Source organism: Podarcis cretensis (assembly GCF_951804945.1).
Source record: "Podarcis cretensis genome assembly, chromosome: 1".
In the NCBI taxonomy this organism is placed as follows: Eukaryota; Metazoa; Chordata; class Lepidosauria; order Squamata; family Lacertidae; genus Podarcis; species Podarcis cretensis.
The window spans coordinates 46,634,284-46,659,781 of record NC_137170.1 but is presented as its reverse complement, the minus strand read 5'-3'; the positions used below and the strand labels follow the sequence as shown (position 1 = coordinate 46,659,781).

The following is a 25,498-nucleotide window of genomic DNA, read 5'->3' as shown; positions in this document are numbered from 1 at the left end:
GTTTAATTGCTTTCCTAAATTCCAGACTTCTAATAAACTTTGACTAGGTGTCTTAGCAGTTGAATTCTTAACATATAGACTGAGCTCTAAAGAACACTGCAACTTTTTCCATTATTGAGAAGGGGTTGGGGGCTTGTTTTTCTTGAACAGCAGGTTCCATGTCACATACCCAAACCATTTTTGTAATTAAACTTACCAAATCAATTTGTGAGATGGCGTGGGGATTTGTTGAAAGAAAAAAGTAAAGTGATATACCCAAGCCCTTGTACACACCTGCAGTAGCTTTGTAGATCACAGCGGTTGGTGTGGAGATTGCTCCAACTGCATTGAAGGTTTGCCTAGCTGGTGACATCTCGGCCTATGTCTACCACTGCCTCTCAATTCACCTAACCTCTGAACAAAAGGAATTTTGAGAGTTCGATGCAACTTTCAACTCCTATCTCCCCAGTTACTGCTGAACAAGTTCAGCCTGTTTTCTCTTGGTCAAAGCGTTTAGTTAGCATGAAAGTGTGGTGCATCATAAAAGTATACAGTCAAACCCAAGAAGCTTTATTGCAATTAAGGAAGGAAATAGAAGGAATAGGAAAGAAAATGAGTAGAATAAAAAAAGGGGGGGAATCCTTTGTATTCCTTAGATCTGCATCATCTATGATGTTTAGCAGATGGTTTTTTCATAGAGAGCAATCCCCATTTTTAATGCTGTAGGATCAGGGAGTGGGAGCAGGAGAATTGTTCAGTCAGGTATGGTCATATGGACTCTAATGCAAGAGTATGGAATCTGCAGCCTCCACCTAATTTCACACTGGTGAGGAAAGCTAAAATGGAGAGAATGGTGGAAGGAGTCATATGGGGCAATGTTTCGGTGCTTGGAACATGGCATGTCCAACAAATAGTTGGAAGAGCACCTGGGAAGATGGGATCCTGAGTTATGATTTTGGCTTCTTTCGAATAAACCATAGTTTAAACTAAGCAGAGTTTCCTCATGTTTCTAAAACAAAAGTGAAAAATTACAATCTCTTTGTGGCCCTGCCAGAGGAGGAGAGAGAGCACCCAAGCCCGAGGCTCGTTATTACTCACACACATAATGCTAATACATAGTTGAGCATAGTGTTCTAAAAGGGCTTTGGGTGCAATTTCCCCCCCTTTAAATAATATTTAAATAAATATTTATTTGTTTAATAAAATTTGTTTGTGTAACAAAACCAACACCCAAAACCTCAAAGAGGTTTACAAAAAGGATAAAACAATACAGTCATTAGTAAAAACAGCTATTTAAAACATTCAGATAATAAGTAAAATCAGTGATAAGCAAAAGACTGATGAAAATACATGGAAACATTCTACGTATCACAGTAGACTTGCCTGTTTTTAGCAGGTTTGAAATGAGTGCAATGAAGAGGCCTGCCTTACATCAGTAGGCAGGGAATTCCAAATTGTGGGAACTGCCACAGAGATTCATTTCTTACAAATGTGGAACGAGTATTATGTGGCACCTGTAACAGTGCCAGTTCCACAGAATGAAGTGGTTGAGTGGGAATGTATGGGGCAAGGCGATCGCTCAGGTAAACTGATTCCAAATCATGTAGGGCTTTTTGTTTTAATAGTAACACCTTGTATCTGATGGCCTTAATTGTTTCAGATGCACACTTCTACTGGAGGAGGTTTTTGTGATTGTGGAGATACAGAAGCATGGAAGACTGGACCGCTGTGTACAAATCATGAGCCTGAAGCAGCAGGAAGCATGGAAGAGGTAACACACCTGCCTGCAATATATTGGAAAACAGATATTGTAAGACCTCACACTTCATGATGTACTTGTTGCTGTTATGGGAGTGTGTTAAGATGAGAGGCAGTATAACAATATTTTTTAATAAATAAATAACCGCTCACTTATTGTCAGAGTGCTGCATTTATATATTTTTAAGCTTTTTATTAAATTCCCATTATTCAGATTTTTGTAACAACAGTTGGAGGAAGAGTGTTCTTTATGTTCAACAGATTAATATTGCACAGCATTTCTTAATTCATATTAGTGTTTCCCCCCCTGTAGAACGTGGAATGCCAGTTGAATGAAGAGCTAATAGCGCAAGCAAGAAAAATGTTCCCTTCAGTAATAAAATATATTGTAGATATGACTGTTTGGGAGGAAGAGAAGGAGCTGCCTCCAGAGCTTATAACTAGGTAAGTGATGTGCTGGAGTTGGTGGCAAGTGTTTTATTTGCCTATAAGTGGTAAAACCTTCAAAAATAAAGCAGAGTCATTCAGTTACTTAGTAAGGAAAGCCAAAAGGACTAGTCAGTCTAGTGAGAAGCATGACTGCATTTGAAAACAACAATGATAAGGCACAGGAAGGTAGGAAAGTGACGGTCTGCTGTCATTATCTCTGATTATCTGCTGAATTATCTCTGATACTACCAAGGACCTTCTTGAACCATAATTCAATAATGTTAACTCTACATGGGGAGGTGAGCTCACATCGTGGATGGAGATTAAACGAAGAACTATTAAACAATATAGAAATAAGAGTGAAAGGTAAAAAAATAATGAAAGAATATTTTGAAGTCAACTTCAATCAAGGGGTAGATGAGAAAGTGGTCTGGGACGCAAGTAAGGCATTCCTTACTTCAGGATCAGTAGCTATTCTAATGTAAACAAGAACATTATTTATGTAAATCAGAGCTTAATCAATTCCTCCAATTTGATTGCTTGTCCCTTTTTTACTTAATGGCTTACATTTGTTTTGTTGCCCAATATGTATGTTGGAGTTTATTTTAGTATTCTCTTGTTAGAATGATATTTTGGTTTCCTCCCAGTAGAGAGAAGCTGGACAAATACTACTGTGTCCTTTTCAATGATGAACATCATTCTTATGACCATGTTATCTATAGCCTACAAAGAACTCTTGGCTGTGAGCTTGGAGAAGCCCAGATATATACTGCTGCTATAGATAAAGAGGTTGGTAGTATGCACCATTCCTGTTACAACTGTACCATATTGTAGCCCAGTTGAGAGAGAGCAAATTGTACTGTGTGGTCTATAATTTGCTTCCATTACTTAGCAAGAAAAGCCAAATGCTTCATAAGTGGTAGGTGAGAAAACAATAAGAGTTATCAGCTAATACAGTCAAACCTCAGTTTTCGAACGTAATCCGTTCTTGAAGACCATTCGACTTCTGAAACATTTGACAACCGAGGTGCGGCTTCCGATTGGTTGCAAGAGCTTCTTTCATTCAAGCGGAAGCTACGTTGGACATTTGAGTTCCGAAGAACGTTTGAAAACCGGAGCATTACTTCCGGGTTTTCGGCGTTCGGGAACCGAAACGTTTGAAAATAGAGCCGTTCAACAACCAAGGTTTGACTGTACCCTGTGGTTGTGGGTTTGCCACATTCCTGCCACCATGTTCTGTAACAATTCTGTTTTGGAGATAAGGGATTATTTCCACGAAAGAGAAGAGAGAGGAACAGAACGTCACCATTTCCCAACAGTATTGACATTGCACTGCCTCTTGGTGGAGCATGACAGCATTTTCCTCTCTCCGAAGCAATATCACTTGGTGTGCGATGTTGCTTGTGGCACTCCATATTGTGATCCTACTTTTCCAGGCAGTTATATGAAAAATATATTGAAAGGAGTGTCTTTTATCAAGGGAAATCTCAGCAGGAATATGTATATGTATAGCTGTGTCATCTATATCTATCTTTATGTAGATTTGGGCAATGAATCATGAGGGAAGGATTCATTGGGATGAATTGGGCCATGCAGTAACACTCTTCAGGGTTAGGGCCTGTCTTGAGAGACCTGAAGCTGCCTTGCACTAAGCTAAGGCATCCCATTGGTCCATCTTGCTCAGTATTGTCTGCATTGTTTGGGGACAGCTCTCCTGGGTTTAAGACAGGCGTCTTTTTCAACCCTACCTGGAAATTCCAGGAATTGAATCTGGGACCTTTGGCAAATGCTCTGACACTGAGCCTTTACCCATCCATGGAAATTGAGCTACACACCACAACATTACAACTGGGTCAGTACAAACAATATTCTAAATGTGCCCACACCATAGGGTGCATCAGTCTAGTGAAATCTCCAAAGATAAAGAGTTGACACCATTAGCTGCTTATGAAACAGTTGAGCATCCTTAGTTCAGTCTTGCCTTTGTTTACATATTGTTATAAGATCAAGTTCTGCCATTACCTGACCTAAATATGTCACTTCTTCTAATTATTCAGGGCCGGAAGGCTGTCAAGGCAGGATCATATGCTGTTTGCCAGGAAGCAAAAGAAGAGATTAAGGTAACTTCCTGAAATGTGTCAAATATACCCAGTTAATACTGAATAATTGTTCTGTTCCTTTACAGATGCAAAGACTTCGAATCATTCTTGACCTTTTTAGATTTTTCTTATCCTACATTTTTTGTAACATTTAATCAATTAAGCTTCAGACACTGTGCTCCAACTGTTCCAGCTGTCCTCTCTTTTCCTTAGTTGGAAGTACAAATGGCATGATAGAGAAGATGAAAGGAAAAAAGTAGACAAGATCAAAGAATATCTTCTAATTCTAATGTCTTTTTTTAAAAATCTTCTAGAAACATTCGAACAACGTTTCCCAAGGTCCCCTAAATGTTAAGGTTCTTCATGCTGATATTATGGCTCACCAGAAATTTGCTCTGCGTCTTGGTTCCTGGTTAAACAAACTTATGAGCTACTCAAGTAAGCGTCTTAAATTGCTCTGTATCATAATCAAATGCCGAAACATTGACAAGAGAATTCTTTCCTTAGCAGTATATGTAATTGCAGGACCAGTCTTTCTTAAATGGTCAAAGCTATTATTGATACTAAAATCATTTTTCATGTGCAAGCATTTTATACTAAGGATTTGCATCTTACAAAATGTCCAGATATAAAACCTACAGTTGTGTTTGGGAAATATTCCCATTCACTTGAATTCAAGCCTCAATTTCCTTGTGTTTTTCTGAGGTAGCGAAAGTAATGCTATTCTGGTCTTCTTGTCCCTGGCTGACCCAGAAATAAATATTCAATTATATGGTGATGGCTAGCTGGGGTATGTTCTTGTAGGCCATATTCCTAATTATCAATTCATGTGCTCCTCATGGCTGCTTTTAATTCAGAATAAAAGTGGCTAGCATAAATACCATGAGTTTGCTTAAACTTACTTTAATATATTTTAAAATTGTTGTAAACTGCCCTGGGACCTTACGATGGAGGCAGGGTTGGAAATTGAATAAGTAGTCATACGTTATTGGTATTGTTTGTTCAAAGCTGGTCCAGAATAACATCTCAAATATGCAAGGCAATAGTAGTTCTAGAAACTTTACACTCTTATTTCAAAAGAAATAATATTGATTGAAAGATAAACATGGCAGTACAGGGTCAGCGATGAGGTGGGGTCCTTGTAAATGTAAGGAACTGATTTCAGAATAGAGATACTATTCTGTTACATCTGAAGATTTATTGGCAAAAGTTTTTTTTAATCAAAAGAATACAACATTTAAGCAGGCCACAATCATTCCAATAACCCATCGAGATTATTTTACTCTATCTTAGGTGACTTTCGTCAGATCTTTTGTCAAATATGTCTAAAAGAAGAAATTGATTCAGAGAAACCTTGTCTTATAAGCACATTGATGCTTTGGGATGCAAAACTTTACAAAGGTAAGTTGAATTGATGTTAATTGAGCTTCTTTACAAGCTGTGATGTATTAAACCTTCAGTGTCTGCCACTCAGTTTAAGATGAGTGAAACTTTGATATTTGGAAATAGTCTGACAGCTACTTTTTAAATTTTGAAAAAAGATTGATGTCTAGGCTTTCAAACAAATATGGTTTCCCAACTGGACTATGCTTGGCAATTGTATATTTGGCAATTGTGTATATTTTGAAATGTAAGCACTTACTGTTATTACTTACTCCGTTATTGAGATAAACAGTGCATTTTGTAAAATGGAACAAAATATTCTTATAATTAGATATTCATTCTCTTTTTCTTATGGGAGTAAACATGAACTGTTGAATTTTTCAGGAGCTAGGAAGATCTTGCATGAACTAATCTTCAGCAGTTTTTTCATGGAAATGGAGTACAAAAAAAGGTTTGCCATGGAATTTGTTAAGGTAATTTATCTCTCCTGTTACTTTTCACCCTTATAATAGCATGGTATGTTTTGCAAAGCCTTTTAAAAAAATTATTGACTGCAGCTTGCCCAGTGGGGCAGAGCCATAGCAATATGGCAGCAGCATCACTGCCACTCACTAGGAGGCAGAGGTGAGAGAGAGTGAGGCAAAATGGTAGACTGGCAAAAGCCTCAAACTGACTGTGCTGATACACCATGCAGCCCCAGCTTTGCCACTACTTTGACCTCTGGCTATCTTGGCTGGGGTTGATGGGAGTTGGGCATCCAACTCTGTATCCAGTTCTGTAAACTGCCCTGTGATCTTCGGATGAAGGACAAATTTAATAAATGATGATAATGTTCTTAAACCACTTGTTTACTAATTATTTAAGCATTTGTAAGTTTTTTTGGGCACATGTTCAAAACTGGTAACAGAATAATAAACAAACAGTAGAGATTAAATTCTTCATTAAATGAGTTCATTAAAGGTCCTCCCCAAAGAGAAAATTCAGTGAGATTCAGCAATCATTAGCATCACTCAAAGTTGAATTTTGGGGTGGGGGTGGGGAGACTTTTACAACAAACTTCATCAAAGTCCTGAGGTAGAAACAGTGTTCATCTAAATGACTGCCATTTAATTAATGTGCTCACAGCATCTACAGAGAAGATTTCCCCAACCTTTGGCCGATAAGATCACTCTGTTACCTTGTGCCAAAGATGACTTGCCTGTGCTGTACATTGAAAGTGTGGGAGTGTCCAATCGCCTACTGCAGTCATGGAAGACACAAGCAGAACCATGCTGCCCAGTGGTTCCAAACAGAGTCCTTCTTTGTCTTAAATTTTAAAAAGGAAAGAACATTGGTCCTTCACAGTTGGGTTGTCTGGTGAAATAGTGTGTGTTCCTGCTGGAAGGCAGGGATTTCACTTACCGTATGCTCTCCTCATGATGCCTCTGGCCTTAAGTTCCTGCCAGGCAATCACCTTTTTTGCATATTCTTCTCTTCACAGCATTACAAAAAACTACAGAGCGAATACATCAGTGATGATCATGAAAGGCAAATTTCTGTGACAGCACTTTCGGTTCAGATGTTCACCGTTCCTACATTGGTACGTACAGCCAATCATCCGAGTATATAAAGAACATTTTATATTGTGTTAGTCTCAATACTTGTAGGTAACTTGGACACAGCAAGAAATTTTCCAAAGAAAGACTTGGTTGAATTCTGCTTAAGATACATTGCTTATTTGTATTCCTATCTGACTTAGTCTGGCATCATACAGTGGAAACAATAAACAATATGTGAGAAGAAATCTTGCAAATAACCTTTATAGTAGTTTATGCGTTTATTTTTTAAATAAGCAAACATATTTAATTTTTGTTTCAGTCACTATAACCAAAGGGGCAACCATATCTCTATATTTTACTATTTTCCTTTTGTCAACAGCCTACAACCAGCCTTCAGGACAGCATTATTATAGTTTGGATCCCATGAACCACAAGCAGTGTCCTACTTACAAAGCAAGGCCTTATTGCCCTCTCTTCTCTACTGAAGCCCACCCCAAAAGCCAAATTTTTGGTGGTGTGCTGACACTGTGTAATTTATTTATATGCTGCTTGATGGTAGAAAACAAACAAATTCAAAGCAGTTTAATTATTTAAGCCTTGCTGGCAAATTTGATTTGCAAAGACAGAAGACAGTGATGTGATAAAATATGCTCTGTAACCCATCATCCCTGTCCAAGATGGCTGGGACTGGTGAGAGGTAGAGTCCAACAAATCCGGAGGGCCAGTGGTTCCCTCCGTCCACACTGTACTTCTGTAGTACTGCCTACATAAAGCAGCAATACATCTGAAGGTTTTACCTTTTTTGAATAAAATAGAAAATGAAATACAAACAACAATTGTTACTGCTTCTCTCGCAGGCCCGCCATCTCATTGAAGAGCAAAATGTAATCTCTGTCATAACAGAGACGTTGCTTGAAGAGCTCCCCAAATATCTGGATAAAAACGGCAAATTCAACTTCCAGGATTACAGCCAAGAGAAAATGGGTCGAGTATATGCAGTCATATATGACCTCAAGTAAGTGTTCTTGTTTGTGGAGATGAGTACGTGCTTCATTAGGCAATAATATTTGTTTTATCCTACCTAGCTCTTTACATGTTGCAGAAAAGTGTTTGTGTCTGGGATAAGCATTGCAAAACATGCCACTGAATCATATTGTGGATATGCAACTACAACCTTAGGCAAATGAATATAAATGAAGCATTGCCTGGTCACATGTAGCCCACTATTCAGTTTCTCAACCGAAATTTAGAATCATGGTCAGAAATTAGATTGGCCATTTTGTCATTCTGGAACCAGTTACTGGCACAATCCACTGGCAGTGGAGAATAATAATTTATGTGTCTGTCATTACCACCATCAGGGCATACTTCCTTACTATATGTTGCAAACTGATTAATATCTATTAAAAAAAACAATAGCTATTGTGTTGTGTTTTATGTCACCCTTTTCTGGGTAGACCTAGTGTGGACACAGTTGTGCAAAAGGATATCAGTGATCAAGGTCAGCTTGTTCTTCCACATTTCGGCCAGGCTGTCACTATTTCCAAGAGAGAGAAATCATAGAATCATAGGCTTCTAGAGTTGGAAGGGATCCCGAGGGTCATCTAGTCCAACCCCCTACAATGCAGGAATCTCAGCGCACAGTCCCCCATCCAGTTTGAATCCATACTGGACCCTGCTTAGCTTTGCAAATGTGTTAGCCGTTTTATTGCTGCACCAGTGGTTATTTCCTCAAAGGACTTTCAAAATCTTTCCCAGCCACATACGATTCTAGCCCCATACCCCAACTTAAAGCCTGCTTTGTCTGGAAAAGACTTCTGAAATTCAACTTTTTTTGCAACAGGTATATTTTAATCAGTAAGCCTACAGTGTGGACAGACAAACTGCGAGAGCAGTTTTTGGAAGGGTTCCGTTCTTTCCTGAAGATTCTTATTTGCATGCAGGTACACTATATAATGTATACATCTCTAATTTGCTATTTGCTATATATATATGGCTACAGTATTATGAACCTGCCCATACGCCCAATACAATATTAATGTGCTGTCCTAATATGATTCATAAGCGTTCTTCTCAGATGTTTTAAAGAAAATCAGTTTCTTTCAGGTGAGTATGAATTAACTTTATTCAGCAGAGCTCTGGACTTTACAAACACAATTACATATGTATATAATTTGGGGTGCTATTAAAACACACACCATAACTGCTTAGAGTTTACCTGTTGATTAATCAGTAAATAAACCTTATTAATTAATTATCCACACTGTAGAAATATAAATGGCCTTGTTTTAGTTGGTGCTTACTTCTGTTTGCTTAGAATCATGGTTTGAACATCTGTCTGATACAAGCCTCAGTTTAGTCACATACTGTTTGGGGCGGGGATTTCATTCCAGGGCATGGAGGAAATAAAAAGGCAAGTTGGTCAGCACATTGAGGTGGATCCGGATTGGGAAGCAGCCATTGTCATCCAGATGCAACTGAAGATTATTCTCCTGATGTTTCAGGAGTGGTGTGCCTGCGACGTAAGCCGGTTTCAATAAAATTGCAGCATTATCTGTAGAAACAAATACTTGCTTATGGAGCAGACTCAAATCTTTGGAGGTGCCTTGTGAGCATACCACTCCCCATGACCTTGACAAGCCTGGTGCTTCAACTTTAACCCATGAATCTTTTTTAACCTTGAACTCTTAAAAGTTTACATATCAAAATTTTGCTATGATAATTTCAATTGATACTTACTCGGCAGGATCTGTGGAAGTATTTGTATTTAGCAAAAAATAAAATGAAATGAAAGAAGATTTCCCTCCTAATTGAAGCTGGATGCGATACAGTTGGCCCATCCCCATACACAAGGGTTTGGTTCTGGGGGGTCTGCAAAATCGCACAGAGTCAGGAACCCCTGGAACTGCCCTCCTGCAAGGTGGAGGGTTGTTTACCAGGCTCTGGAAAGGTCATAGGAGGTCCGGTATGTGAGGCGGACTTTCTATACCAGCCTCTGGGATGCTTCCAGAGGCCTCACATCTCATTTCCAGAGGCTGGCAAGGAAGGCGCCCCCTTGCTTGCCGGACATTGGGAAGGTGGCTCTGGGAGCATCCCAGAGGCTGGTAAGCATGGAAAACCCACTGGGTGTGCAGGGGAGGGAATAATAAATGGGGGGCAGGAAATGGCGGGTTCCCCCCGCTCATTTATTTATTTATTTACCTACCAACCACCAACCCCACCACTTGGTGTGAGGTTGCAATTGCGTATGTAAAGTGAACATAAGTTCTGGGCCGGCTGTATATGATAAACAACACTGAATAGTAAGAAGATACAGATTCTGGATTTGGCTGATGATCTGAAACTTTGCTAAGCTTGTTTTGAAATCTGTTTTGAAAGTCTCCTACTTATTTTCACAATCCTCTATATAGAAAGCTGAAAAGTGGCTTCTGGAGATGCAGATCATTCATAAAGCTATGGAGTTGAAAATATATAGTTAAGCAGCAAAGTATCTGAAAGTCATCTGGAAAAGACAGTTCTGTTTTTATATTTACCAGAATTGTGACAGAAAAAATGACTAGAAAGTTGTTCCTAAGAGATGCAACTGAACAATCCATATTCTCACAGGATGATTAGAAACCAATTTTCTTAGGAATTAGGTTTATTTTAAACATATAGCAGTGCACAATTCCATTGCCGCTGATCAAAAATAAAATGCATGACCTGTATTAAAACATAGAAATGAGACAGTAGATTTTTTTTTTAGCACAGTTAAATTGAAGTAGAAAAAATAAGGCTGTATATTTAAATAAAATTATAAAAATATTTTCCATTCTAGGAAGCACTGTTGTTGACTGCTTACAAGGAATGCCATGCAACAGTATTGAGATGTAGTGCAAGTAATTATTCATGGGACAAGACAGTGATTCATTTATGTGGCCATACTTTGGAAAGCAAGCGCTTCAGGGTGTCTGCAGATCCTGTCAGCATACATCTACCATTGTCCAGGATGCTTGCTGGTGAGTGTCCTGTGCTTGCAGCTTATGAGAATTGCAGCCAGTTCCTGCTCACATTTTGAGAAGCATTCTGAACCTGGAGGTTGTTTTTAACTATCATGGATAACAATAGCTACTGTAAGATCTCTCCTGCGTGAATTTTTCAAATCATCTTTACAATCTAAGCTCATAACACCATTTTGAATTCCTGTTCTTGTAAAGGAAATAGAATTATTTTGCTGTTCTGAATCTACTTGCCAGTCAGTTTGATTGGGTGACTGGCTTCTAATACAGCAGAGAGCAGAAACTATCTCTTCACAGCATGTATAAATTTATTAGGGCTTGGTGCATATGGCATAGTAAGCCAAACTATGACTTACCTGGACTGTGAAAATGTGTAGGCTCCCAGAGAGGATCTTGCAGCTGCTTAGTTCCTCCTGAGTCCATTTTCTCCCACACTTCACTGAGCTAAGCCAAAGTTGGACTTCGTATGCTCTCTGAAACTTGGCTTGTGATTAAGCTCTCTGGCCAATGTTGGTTCTTGGCTACAGATCGTAGTTAGTGAGGGGAGAGCTTAATTATAAGCCTGTATTTAGACAACAAGCATACAAATGCATCTTGTAATTTACAAATTGATACAAACATTACTGTTAATGTATTTCCTAGGTCTGCACATACAGTTGAGCAAAACAAATGTAATCTCCAGACTCCAAGAATTCATAACATCTGTAAGTATCTCCACTGGATACTCAATAGTACTTGAAAGTTCAGCCGGTTATGAGAGAAATTGTGGTGTAGTGGTTAACTTGTTGGGTCTCCCTGATCCAGTGCCAGGCTCAGTTCCCTATCCAGTGATGAAGATCACTAAGTGAGCTTCAGCCAGCCGAGCCATTCCCTCTAAACCCAACTTTCCTCAAAAAGTTATTCTGAGGATAAAATAGGAAGGGGAAGAACCAGGTATGGCGTCTCGAGTTCCATAGAAAGAAGGTGGGATATAAATGTAGCAGAGAACTAATAAAGATACAAATAAGCTCTTAATTGCAGGAGATCTTAAACTGCAGTACCGTGCTGTGGGTAGTTATTGGCTGCTAAATATAAATAATTCTTCAAAAAAGATTGATGCTGTTTCCCATCAATAATTGACAATACAGTCATTAGTCATTTCCTTAAGGAGGGATATAGGTCTGTAGTGGCTGAACACTGAATGAATACTGACTTGACCTGGCTGAAACCACACAGTACAGTGTTAGAGACTAGCACAATAAAGTGCAATTTAATTCTGCCTCTAACCTTTTGTTGTATTTTTCTTTTAACGATAGCAGAGAAAACCCCGCCCCGCTTTTTTACTAACTTATCTGTAGTAATTGATTTCCTTGTGCAAATGCCGGTTGTTTTAACACAATCAATTTTTTAATAAACCTTTAGGAAGAATTCCAGGTGCAGATGTTGGTGGAATATCCTTTGCGTTGTCTAGTATTGGTTGCTCAGGTTGCTGCCGAAATGTGGAGGAGGAACGGGCTGTCTCTGATAAGCCAGGTACCAAACCAAATTTCACTACAAATATATTCTCGCATGTAGTGCTCTATATCCCACAGAGGCTATGTTGCCAGTATAAGTATTGCAAGCAAATTAGTGGACAAAAAACCTACTCCAAGGCTTATTCAGTAGGTAGAAAGGGTACATTAGGTACCTTGGGCCAGTCACCAACTTTTAATAGAGTTGTTATGAGAGTTGTTTTGAGAGTACAAGCAGGGGATTATTTGTGCTTCTTTGAGTTCCTTGGAGGAAGGACAGGATAAAAATCTGATAGATAATACTCTAGATATTATATTTGACTGTCCCTAAAGTACAAGACAGAAACATTAAAATCAAGATTTGTAAGCCTCGAACAAGGATTTTCCAGATAGCTCTAATTTTGAATACGTAAGATTATTTTCACTGTGTGTCATGTAACAATGAAGGGTCATATACTTGATCCTAAAATTTGTGGTACAAAGCCCATGTAATGCCCATTAGCTATAAAAATGAAATAAAATAAAATCTGTCTAGTGCAAAGTCCAGGTAAAGTGGTTAATGGAAGAAATAGATAGAAATAATCAAACTTGATTTTGTTAGTTAGTAATGTATGAATGCGGGACGCAGGTGGCGCTGTGGGTTAAAGCCTCAGCGCTTAGGGCTTGCCGATCGAAAGGTCGGCGGTTCGAATCCCTGCGGCAGGGTGCGCTCCCGCTGCTCGGTCCCAGCGCCTGCCAACCTAGCAGTTCGAAAGCACCTCCGGGTGCAAGTAGATAAATAGGGACCGCTTACCAGCGGGAAGGTAAACGGCGTTTCCGTGTGTGGCTCTGGCTCGCCAGAGCAGCGATGTCACGCTGGCCACGTGACCCGGAAGTGTCTCCGGACAGCGCTGGCCCCTGGCCTCTTGAGTGAGATGGGCGCACAACCCCAGAGTCTGTCAAGACTGGCCCGTACGGGCAGGGGTACCTTTACCTTTACCTTTAATGTATGAATGCAGTCTTTCCTATCCTATCCTATGTTCTTAGATACAATTAATGAGTGTGAGTGTGGGAAAATATTTCGTGACAAATGCACAACTTTAAGGGAAGGCATGTGGATTGTGTCCAACAAACAGGAAGTAAATAGAAAGGCATGAGGTACATATAAAGTTATATTTTGAAATTACAATAAATATATATGCTGATGTTTAATCCTTCTGTTGGCCATGTTTCCATGTAACGCTAACCACTAAAACTTAGTTCACAATTCTGAACTGAAAATGGAAGCAGCCTCTGTCACTAAATATTTTTTAAGTTGTGATTATGAGCTTAAATAAACAAATGCTTGGATCCAAAGGAGGCCTGTTAGAAAGGGACTCAGTGAAACGAGACGTCCTGCCTGATTTTGGGTGATTCGTCTCATCCCTCTGGCAGTTTCCTAGAAAATCTCTCTTGGGAATTGAAGAATGATCCTGAATGGTGGGGGCTGTAATTCAAGAGGAAATAAGGGATCTCCTAAAATTAAAAAAATCTTCTGTGAGTGAGAGCTTCTTTCAGTGAGGAGTTGGAGAAAGGAGTCACCTTTTGGCCACCTTCTGCTGGTCTTTCTCTGGATTGAAGCCAAGAGGTTTTGTCATATGCAGTTTTAGGGGATATTGCCAGTATCAGAAATGTGCTAGCTGAAAACTTTTTATAACAAAGTTAAGGGTAGGAAGGAGTAGTGTTTTGCTGAATTGAATGCCTATGCCAAAGAGGACGGCTTTGTATATGAAGCTTTATTTACGTTTTATTTTCTTTCAGATGTTTTATTATCAGGATGTTAAATGTCGAGAAGAAATGTATGATAAGGATATAATTTTCCTTCAGGTGAGTATGTTTGCAATTTCTCTGGTCTAATAGTAACAGTGTGTTGTTTGTTGCCTAAATTCTCTGTTCTCTAATGCTATTGAATGTGTATATTTCTGATAGATTGGGGCATCACTTATGGATCCAAACAGTTTCCTCTTGCTTGTACTCCAACGATATGAACTGCTTGATGCCTTTAAGAGAATTGTGCCAACCAAAGACCAGGTACAGAGCTATATGCTGTTAATTTTTACCCTTGAAATCATAAGCATGTGGAAACCCACTGTTTCTATCTCCTTCAATGAAATTGCAATATTCTGCTAAAAACAGTAATTTCCACTGAAGAGACTTTCTTAAATCACATAGACTTTCTGTACCATAAATTATTGCAGCTTTACAACTTAAAAATGGAATTTATCCCTTCCCTTCTCTTTGATTCTCTTCTTTAGATTATTTCCATCCAGCGTGTAGTCTTAATTTTCTGACATGAGTGTTGGTGGGGGAATTTTTAAATACTGGGTGGAATTCAGTTGCTGCCCTTGTGGTCATGGAAGGACCTTTGACCCAACTGATGCATTCACACAAACAGGAGAGGGATTCTTGGCAGTTTGCCCTTTCTACTGCTTCCCTGCTCTGTAGGTTTCCCTAACACTCTGGAGCTGATTTTTGGGTGGCAGTTGGGGCTGCAGGGGGAAGCAGGAATTGGCAAAAATTGCCTCTCCACTTGTTCTGTTTGCAGAAACATGTGGCGCATCAAAAGCCCTTCTGTGAATTCACGGGCACCAACTAGTTTCCCCCCTCTATTTTTCCAGTTATTTTTCTGTTCATAAAGCTTTGGGTCAGCTTAATATGTTTTCAAGTGCTTCAGAAAACCTCAGGCTTCAGTATTTCACATAATTATATTTTCCAAGAACTTCATTTGTGCTTTCTTGAAATATTACAGGATTTGAATAAGCAGTGTAACACATTAATAGAAGAGATGCTTCAAGTTCTTATCTACGTGGTGGGTAAGGAAAATTGCTTTTTTAGAAAAGATGGAGGTTGTTTAGAATATGTAATAGGTTCTCCAGTAATGGAAACTTTAATATCTGAAACCATCACACTTAACACAAGTGTGTTAGGTGGCATATTAATTACATATCTAATCTGGGTTAATTACGAGCCACCTTTTAATATTGTCCCTTTTTTCCCCTTCTTCCACCATCAGCTGGTTCTTTAGGCCCTTAAAAATGTTCATTTCCTTTGCAAACATATGTAGATTTACCTTCAGCTATTCAATGTGGTTATGTATCTCCAAGGAATAGCCTAGCTGTGATGTGTGCACAGGCAGCTCATTGAATAGTCTGCACATGCCATTGTGAAAAGTTGGGTTTCCAGTGGCTGTTGACTGATTTGGCAGCACTGCACTTCTTTAAACTGTACATGCGAATACTGTATACATGGGCTTCTGGAAGTGGCTGATGGAAGACAATGGCAGACAGAGCATTTGTATAGTGAATGAAAAGTATTTTCTTTCAATAAAACCTGAAAATCATGTGTACAGATACGATTGTGGTTAGGTGGGGTGCACTGTACTAAATGCCTCTTTGGGTAATACATTTTTTATATTGATCCAGTGCTGGGGTTTCAAAACTAGCTTGGACAGAAGGCAGTTATCCATCTGTAATTAGAGCAAAATCAAGAAGGAATGGAAGGAAAAATTAACCGCGGGACTATTAGAAGCAACAGGAAATAGAGAGAAGACTGAAAAAATGCAAAACAAACAAACAAACAAAAACCCAAACCAAAATAAAAGCAGCTGGCTCATTATCAATCTAAGGGATAGGCTGTGCTTTGGAAGGGGCTTTTGAACACTCCATATGTGAAAAAGGTGATTTGGCCCATGAGGGTTCATGGAGAAACTATCTGTCCTACTGACTTAGATCCAGTTCCCCACCCATGGGATAGGACATAGAACAGGGGTGGGGAACCTCCAGCCCATGGACCAAATGTTTCCAGGCATCTTTGTCTTATCCTCAGGCTTCTCTCCATGCCCTGATCATTGGCTCTGCTCCCAAGTGCTTTTCCTGGCTGAAATGTGTTCTTGCTGTGATGATATATTTTGCTTGCTTGGATGGAGAGAGGGTTGGTGTGTGTGCTTATGTGCGTGTATGTATGTATGTGTAGGAGCCCTCAGATTTTGTATGACTGTAGCCTCACTTTAGTATTCTCGGCCTTCTTATCTAACCTACAATATATTCAGCCCTGCCCATGCATCCCCTTGCAGCGCTCCATGCCACTTTCAAGGAATTTTTAGTCTAGGAACCATCATCATTACAGTATGAGCTCTTGCATGCATGAAAATGTATTCCACTGTATATATGTGAGATTACTTTCTTCTTCTTTTCGCTTCCAGGGGAAAGATATGTGCCAGGAGTCAGTAATGTGACAAAAGATGACGTTACTATGCGGGAAATTATTCATCTGCTTTGCATTGAACCAATGGCTCACAGTGCTATTGCAAAATCTTTGCCCAAGGATGTGAGTGATTTCTTCCTTTGATTCCTATTAATCTAGGAAGGTTCACAGATTGCTTTACCACAGAACTCTTTAGGGGCGTATATGATAAAATTATCAATGAAACACAGCTCAAGTTCCTCCTGTACTTGATGTTTCCTCTATCTTGTGTTCCTCTTTCAGCAGAAATGTTTAACATCCTTTTCTTAGACAATCCAGACTCCTTGTAGCACAAGTACACCCACACCCACACACCCCATTCTATACACGGAACTTCTTTAATATTACTGTGATTGCAAAAAAAAAAAACAAAAAACCATGCACACTAGGAGCTCCATGTGTCCATGTCATTTTGGATAAATCAGCTTAAAAGTACATGATTATATTTTAACTATTTGCTAAGACACAGTCGCCTTCATAATAACATTTCGATTTTGAAAATTTTGATTGTTTTTAGTAACAATCTGCTTCACAGCTCCCCATGCCCTTGCTCTCGTTTGAATTGTTGCTGCATTAATAGCATGGTGATAAATGCCTACATTCAGTCTTATCTGGGTATCTGTAGATGTTTATCGGCTACTGATTCTTAGGTAGCTTGATTTGCTTTTAATTTACTGTTTTTCACCACATATATTTTGTTCTTACTACTTTACCATATCAAATGTTTTTAACAGGAAAACAATGAGACTGGTTTGGAGAAGGTCATCCACAAAGTGGCCATATTCAAGTAAGCTCTTGTTTTTTTTAAATCAGTAGTTAAAGCATAGTGATAGCATATTAATAATTAATTAATTAAAATTGTATACCGCCCTTCATCTGAAGATCACAGGACAGTTCACAACAGAAAAATACAAAATGAGAACACAAAATGCATACAGTGGTACCTTAGTTGACGAACAAACCGGCTTAGTTGACGAACAAACCGGCTTCCAAACGCCGCAGACCTGGAAGTAAGTGTTCTGGTTTGCAAACGTTTTTCGGAAGCCGAACATGTGTTTTGGCTGTCAGCATTGTTTCTGGGGCCATTCAGCCAATCAGAAGCCATGCCTTGGTTTGTGAACGTTTTGGAAGTCGAACAGACTTCCAGAATGGATTGAGTTTCAAGAACCAAGGTACCACTGTACTAAAACAAAAACAAACCCAATAGTCCTCTTCCCACAAACACATTTGAAAGGCATAGAATGTTAATCAGCCAAATGCCTGGCTGAAGAGGAACATTCTCATGTGTTTGCCACACATAAAGAAGCCAGACATTTGAAATATATATGCTTTCAGAGTTTTACGGAAAGAATTAAAAACTGTGTTGAAGCAGTGATCCATTTACTCAGATTTCAAAAGCATTCGCTATGTTTCAGTAGTGGTTTTTCATGTTTATTTACCTTGAGAGGGAAGGGTTTTACAAATCAGCTTGTCGAAGAACTGTGTGTCTGTGGAAGGAACTTGCATGTTGCAGAGGATTCTGTGGCCTGTTCAAAGGAACACCCTAAATTAAACTGGCTAGATGCCACTGTGCTGTTCTGTGCACACTCAGTTTGTCCTTCAAAATTCCTAACATGTCCTGTGGCTTTGAATTGTGAGGATATTCAGGATAGAGGCAGCATGCCTCTGAGTAATGGTTGCTGTTGCCCTCATTTCTTGCTTACTCATTTCTCTTAGGCATCTAGTTAGTCACTGTGGGAAGCAGGATGGTGGACAAGATGTAATAATAATAATAATAATAATAATAATAATAATAATAATTTATTTATACCCCACCCATCTGGCTGGGTTTCCCCAGCCACTCTGGACGGCTTCCAACGGAATATTAAAATACAATAGTCTATTAAACATTAAAAGCTTCCCTAAACAGGGCTGCCTTCAGATGTCCTCTAAAAGTCTGGTAGTTGTTTTTCTCTTTGACATCTGGTGGGAGGGCGTTCCACAGGGCAGGTGCCACTACCAAGAAGGCCCTCTGCCTGGTTCCCTGTAACTTGGCTTCTCGTAGCGAGGGAACCGGCAGAAGGCCCTCAGCGCTGGACCTCAGTGTCTGGGCAGAACGATGGGGCTGGAACTGCTCCTTTAGGTGTACTGGACCGAGGCCGTTTAGGTCTTTAAAGGTCAGCACCAACACTTTGAATAGGCCCTTGGTTGGAGTCAGCAGGATTCTTTGTATGTTGTGTGTATGAAATGACTGTGTGTTCTCCTTAATGCTTTGCTGAAAATAATTGCATTGTTTGTATGCTTTTCAAATAAAGGAAACCAGGCGTATCAGGCCATGGAGTCTATGAACTGAAGGAAGAATGCCGCAGAGAGTACAATATATTCTTTTACCATTACACCAAAACACAGCGCAGCAAGGTAAGGAAATCATGATGTGACACCTGCAACCTTCCCACCAAGTGGGGAAGTTACCATGTTGCTTGCATGCCTGTCGCAAACCTAGCTGTCTATGCCCCTTATGATCAAGTTGCCTAGTACTCAGAGGCCCCTGCCCCCTGGAGTATTATCCATAGTGCTAAACCCCTAGAGGATAGGAAGACAGACAAACCACTTTCCAAAATACATAGTAGATTGCAAGCCACTGTGGATAGCAGCCAATTATTAGTGTGATTATATCTTTTGAAGAAACAATGTTAACCTAGTAACCAGGAGTTTGCATACGGGGTCTCAGACCCAGGTTTCCTGTCCTTTCCCCCTTTTTAAAATTTGTATTTTTACTTTGGTTGTAGGGCATCTGGGTACATTACAAAGCCCTGTGCTGGTGAGATCCCAGCCACCTACCATGTCAATTTGCATAGAGGCACTTGTTTTAGTTCTAATGTACATATGCAGCATTTCTTGCCTGTAGATTGTGGATGGAGCAGAGGGCTCAAGCCACATATAGTGTATTGTGCCTAGAAAATCCTGTTGGCATCCCATAGCTTAGAGATCCCTGATGCCCAGAATTTGTTTTTCCCCCTCTGAAAGCCAGACTAAATTTGCAGCTAAGGTCCAACAGTTGTTTAGGAATATCTTTATAAAACTCAATTCTTCTGTCCAAAATGTCCAGTGACTTTCCGTAGTGTAGGCCCAAAATCTTATCCCTTTCCTCCTTTGATCTCAATATTATCAAACAATCTCTGGGCTTTTCTTTCTTTACAAGTCTTCCAAGCCTGAAAGCAGACACAATTTTAAAGTCCTTTTCCTCTAAATTCCAGAACTTGGAAAATTCTTTAGTCAGAAACTCAGCTAGATTGCCTTCTTCCACTTCTGGTATCGACCTTATCCTTAAATTACTCTCCCGGTTCCGCAGTTCAATCATAGATAGATAAGTCTGATGTTCACCTACTTGTTTGCAGATTGGTTTTACCTCTTTTTCAAAATTTTCTAATTTTTTGCTAGTGTCCTCAGCCAATTTCCGATTTTCTGACGTAGCCTCCGTCAACTGCCCAATTGCCTGTGCGTTCTGTGCTACTTGTCCAGTTAATCTATTTAGAGTTTCTGTATTTTGGTCAATTTTAGCTGTTTGTTCATCAACTTTCTTATCCAGAGATTCCCCTCTCTTATCCAAAGATTCCAATTTTTCCAAGATTTTCTCTAGAATAGAAGCATTTGCTCCTGAGGCCATATCTTCCAATTGTAACTGTTCAGTTTCTCCCTCTCCTGCCCTTGACAGAGCAGCAGCTTCTTCCTCTGAAGGCAAAGTGGGCACAGATGATCTACGTGCCTGCGAGACTGTGGTTAAAGTTGTCAAAGTTGCTTGTCTAGTTCTTCCCCTCCTTCTTGCGCCACTCATTCCAAAATTATCTAAAAGTCAAGGTCAAGCTGAGTTGTTCCCACGAGAAAGCAGCAGCCCGGAGGAAAACAAAACAGGATTTCGGGGAAAAGGAAAGTAAAATAAAGTCACTGCTGTAAATCCCAAGTCCTCTAGAGGGAGCTTAAAATGTCTCAAGGGAAGAATCCAATTCTAATAACTTTACTAGAGTTAAGTTCAATGTCCAGGGACCTTCAATAACAAATTTTAAGCAGAGTTGGTATTAACAACCACATTGTATCAAACAGTGCATACTGGTACTTCGACTGATGCTTCAAAGTAGCAAGTCCAAACCCTCAGATTTTTGCAAGTTCTGATACACAGTAGCCAGGTCTGCAAAACTGACAGCTCAAGTCACTCAGGCAGCTCCAGCACCTGGGTTTCTCATCCAAATTGTAATTCCAATAGAAGAAAGATATCACATTGCAGATAGAAATCGGATAGTCCAGTACTTAAAGTCCTTATTTTATTTGAAGAAAGTTCACTGGGTGCTCAAATCAATTTAACTGAAGATTCTTTTAAAACCTCCACTCCTCCAGCGCTTTGCGTTGAAGTTCAATGACAGCGGAAGACGGACTTCCTGTTTTGCGTCGCTCCGCTTTCAGCCAAATTCAGTAATTTAGTCTCGAATTATTTAAAATCCTTCTTTACTCACGGGTTGTTGCTTTCCCGAATCAAAATTTCCAGGAAGAAAGGTCAGTGCTCACCGGCAGCAGCAACGCGGCTTCACTCCGCAGATTGCGAAACGACTCACAGCGCCGCAACCCCATCCACGTTCTGGAGCTCCTTACGGGGTTCCTTCTGCGTTTTGGGGGCCGCTTCAGGCGCCCGCCGAGTCTCAGGACCACAGGCTCTTGCTGCCTGTGGGTTTCCGATGTGGGTCTCCGCTGCTTTTGATGGAATCTAATCTAAGCTCTTTGTCTATACATTCAGTCAAAAAACCTCATTGGTATCTTGAGACTAAACAAGTTGACTCTTCTTACAGGCTGAGCATATGGAAAAGAAAAGAAGAGTGCAAGAAAACAGAGATGAAGGTAAAAAGTTGGAACAATGAACGAAATAAGTGCAAGGAAGTGATGGTGAAGTGTGTGTTTTTTAAAATAAAAACAGCTTTGATCCAGAAATGATTCATCCTCATTCCTCGTAAAGATCAGAGAATGTAAACATATTACTGATTGCCAAGTCATTTATTTATTTGCAAACGTACAATATATGGTGACTTCCACTGAGAGAACTAATTGCACTTTGTGCCACTTTTGTGTGCTACTATTTTGATGAAGAAACTAATTACATCTGCTTTAGAGGTTGGGATCACCTATCCACTTTCGTCACAGTTAGGACTAAGATTGGCTTGGCTGTTGCTATAGATGCTGCGGTATTCGCAGTGCGCCCTAGGCTGTGAGATTGCATATAGATATTCTCCATCAGTACTAATGTCCCACTCCAGCATGGGGGAGGTGGAGACCCTGCCTGCACTCTTGTCCACTGCTACAAATGTGGGTCAGAGCCATTACTGTTTACCTTGTTTCACTTATTCATGCTTCAGCTCTTAAGCTATTGCTTGGTCCTTGTAGTTTTTCTTTACAAATATTGTGATTTGCATAGAGGAGCTGATGTGTAGTGCTACGTTAAACAATAACATACAAGTTTCCAGGAATGCCAATCAGTTACTCTAAGGTTATACTGAAATTCCCTGTGAATTACAGTAGTACAAAACATTTTAAATCCAAAAAGGGTGTTATGCAATTGTTAAACAGTATCAGTGTGCTTAGGAAAATGCTGTTACTTTCTAGTTGGCATGTTCAGATGTAAACGTTTCCAACTGAGCAATTACATTTGGAGAGCCCATTGCTCAGTGCTAGAACATTCATTAGGTCCCAGATCCATTTGCATCCATTAGGTCCCAGATTCAGTCCCCAAGCATTGCCACTTAGAGTTCTCTGAGTAGTTAAGTAGGGAAATTCTGCCTCAGACATTGGAGAGAGAGGCTGTACTAAACCCAAAGTATATGTTCATATATCTGCTGCAGTTAGTTGAGAGTTCTACCAGAGCACTTTATAGGAGGACGTATATATGGCAGGACTTTATTTCATACAAGTATGATACATTAAAGTAGCATCCACTGCTTATAGCCAAATATGAACGTCTATGCTCCTTGCTTTCATAAGACTGCCGGGAAGTTAGTAATGCATGAGTATTTGTTTACTTTTTTTATAGCACTGCCACCGCCGCCTCCACCTGAATTCAGCGCTGCTTTCAGAAATGTGGTGAACGTTCTGAATTCTGATGTCATGATGCATATTCTCAGAACTGTGTTGCAAAGAGCACTAGAGCTAGAAAGCCACTTGTGGACAGAAGCCATGATCCAGATGGTATGCTTGTCGACTGTATCTTCTGATATTTCTGTTTTGGGGTGTAGGTTGCTTTTGGAATGCTCTTCCCTAGAGCGCTGTGTTTCCCCCATGTATTTAAGGTACCTTTACCCTGTTCATCATGCCATTCCCAGGGCATCTATTAGTGTCATAAAATGGTGAATATTGCAGGCTGCAGTTGCTTGGATTGAGCTGTGCGCGAATAGTCTAGCAAGTGAGTGAGGTGTAGAGGGAGAGGTTTTTTGGGTCAAGTGTGTGGGAAAGGTGGTTGGGAAAGGAGAGCAAAGAAGGGCAGCAGCCCCTAGTAAATAAATAAAAATTAGTCTCTGCAGGACAGCTCAACAGCACCTTGATGATCGACAGTTCATTTGTCTGTTGCTGCAGCACATTGCCCTTAGGTTTACTATCATATGCTAGACATCTAGGTATCCAGATCATGGCCAGGTTACCTTGGGTACCTTGCTAACCCAGGGAGCCTCAGAGCCAAATGTTTGCTGTCCTAGTCTCTGTGCGGCCCTCAGGACTCCACAGGCAACACCCCTCTCCACCCTTTTTCACACCCTCCTTTTGGGGTTTTGCCTGCTTAGAATGTGTCTTCAAGCTCATCATGCTGCTTGCCTGCCTGGATGGAGAGAGAGATATGTGAATAAATTAACATTTGTTGTTCCACCCAATTTTGCTTCTGGCCCTGCCCACTGCTGGCAAGTGGCCCCTGGAAAGGTTGCCTAGAAGGGAATGTGGCCATTTGGGCTGAAAAATGGTCCCCAGCCCTATGCTAACCAGAGGGTGTTTCATTCTAAGCAGCCTAGGTTTAGTACTTGTTTACATTTCTCTAGGTTCTTCACCTTCTTGCTTTGGGCCTACTTGAAGAAAAGCAGCAGTTAGAGAAGGTTCCAGAGGAAGAAGTGGCCTTTGACTTCTACCACAAAGCATCAAGTAAGTATGCCATCTTGTAAAACAAGAATCTTAATTTTAAAGTTATTTCTGAAGTGCAATGTGAACTCACCGACAGGCATTTGAAGCAGAATTGCTACCTTTGATCTTAGATATGAAAAGCCACCAAGAGTTTATTTCCAGCAGAAAAGTGCTTACTTAGAGAAATATTTTGAAATAAACACCATTTTAAAACAAGGAAGGAGAAAATTATTCAGTCTTAATTTGTCTACAGATACTACATTAATGCGGAGGAAATATATCTTACCAGGTTTAATCTGTAGCCACCACTTGAGATACTGGCTTGTGCTGAATTTCATTTGATGGAGAATACTTGTTCAAAAGAACTACAATGTAAACTAATTGCCTGCAGTTATTACCTGCATGCTATAATGGAAATTATTATTTATTAAATTTATATACCGCCCTTCATCTGAAGATCCATAGTCAAACATTTGGATTATGTTACATTTGGTGAGAAACAATGAAACATAGAACCAAACACAATGCATTGATGCTGCTTTGTAGCTTGTTACCACCATCATTTTGTAAAGTAGTGAAAAGCGATAATTGACAAAGAAGTCATGCATCACCTGTGATATAAGGAGGTGTTGTAACAATAAAATGTCCCATGTCTAGTCTTTTAAGTCATTGTAATGATTAGTAAAAGGGAGAAATGATTATCTTTTACGAGAGAACATGTGTGGTTGTTTTTTAAAAAAATTCTTCCATCTGTTTGCAAAGGAATGGGAAGCTCTGCTTTGAATGCAATGAACATACTAATGATTTTGGAAAAACTAAAAGGAATTCAACCTCTGGAATCGCAAAAAGACATGATCAACTGGGTATTACAGGTAAAAAAACACACCCCAAAATGAAGAAGAACTTGACACATTTATTCCACAGTGTTGCGGGTGCACAAAGTAATCTCTTTAAAAGATAGCATATACAGATAATGTTGTTACTATCATTGTTTGTTGCAGAAAACTCATAATGAATTAATGCTTGCTTATTCATGTGATAGAACTGGCTGGTGGGAGGGGGATTTTAACAAAAACTAGCTTAGTGGAATAAGACAGTATCTCTGTTCTGGTTCAAATGAGATATGCAACAGTTGCTACTGAAATGTTGCTCTTTATTGGCTTTTCCAAAGGCTATATGAAATGAACGATCTGTTCCTTGTGTAAAGGATTGTGTGACAAAACATGATCCCCTATAAATACAGCAGATTTGAGATGACCGGGTTCCTGCTTTGCCACAACCATGGACTACTATGAATGTTTCGTTGCTGATATTTAAAGTCCTTAATGACTTATAACCAAGATACTCAGTAGACCACCTCTCCCAATCTTTAGGATCTTCCGAGAAGACTCTACTGGTTGTTCCACAACCAGCAATTGTCACTTGGTAGGAATGCAGAAATGGGC

General features: G+C 39.8%; 1 protein-coding gene across 2 annotated transcripts in view; it reads left to right on the top strand.

The window, feature by feature from the left end:
- Positions 1 to 25,498, top strand: part of UBR1 (ubiquitin protein ligase E3 component n-recognin 1) — a gene marked incomplete at its 5' end in the record, with an annotated part of 60,906 nt that overhangs the window by 10,901 nt on the left and 24,507 nt on the right. Inside the window, 24 exons of one of the 2 annotated variants that reach the window (XM_079990940.1) lie at positions 1,640 to 1,750; positions 2,051 to 2,181; positions 2,817 to 2,955; positions 4,224 to 4,286; positions 4,580 to 4,703; positions 5,559 to 5,666; positions 6,033 to 6,121; positions 7,129 to 7,227; positions 8,044 to 8,201; positions 9,030 to 9,129; positions 9,580 to 9,708; positions 11,004 to 11,184; positions 11,827 to 11,888; positions 12,586 to 12,696; positions 14,454 to 14,519; positions 14,622 to 14,723; positions 15,442 to 15,505; positions 16,894 to 17,018; positions 17,669 to 17,721; positions 19,229 to 19,331; positions 21,752 to 21,800; positions 22,984 to 23,138; positions 23,975 to 24,074; positions 24,816 to 24,925. In XM_079990940.1, the coding sequence (XP_079847066.1) occupies positions 1,640 to 1,750; positions 2,051 to 2,181; positions 2,817 to 2,955; positions 4,224 to 4,286; positions 4,580 to 4,703; positions 5,559 to 5,666; positions 6,033 to 6,121; positions 7,129 to 7,227; positions 8,044 to 8,201; positions 9,030 to 9,129; positions 9,580 to 9,708; positions 11,004 to 11,184; positions 11,827 to 11,888; positions 12,586 to 12,696; positions 14,454 to 14,519; positions 14,622 to 14,723; positions 15,442 to 15,505; positions 16,894 to 17,018; positions 17,669 to 17,721; positions 19,229 to 19,331; positions 21,752 to 21,800; positions 22,984 to 23,138; positions 23,975 to 24,074; positions 24,816 to 24,925 (2,532 nt within the window). Of the gene's footprint in view, positions 1 to 1,639; positions 1,751 to 2,050; positions 2,182 to 2,813; positions 2,956 to 4,223; positions 4,287 to 4,579; positions 4,704 to 5,558; positions 5,667 to 6,032; positions 6,122 to 7,128; positions 7,228 to 8,043; positions 8,202 to 9,029; positions 9,130 to 9,579; positions 9,709 to 11,003; positions 11,185 to 11,826; positions 11,889 to 12,585; positions 12,697 to 14,453; positions 14,520 to 14,621; positions 14,724 to 15,441; positions 15,506 to 16,893; positions 17,019 to 17,668; positions 17,722 to 19,228; positions 19,332 to 21,751; positions 21,801 to 22,983; positions 23,139 to 23,974; positions 24,075 to 24,815; positions 24,926 to 25,498 lie in introns of both variants that reach the window. The other variant, XM_079990939.1, reaches the window with a different exon arrangement.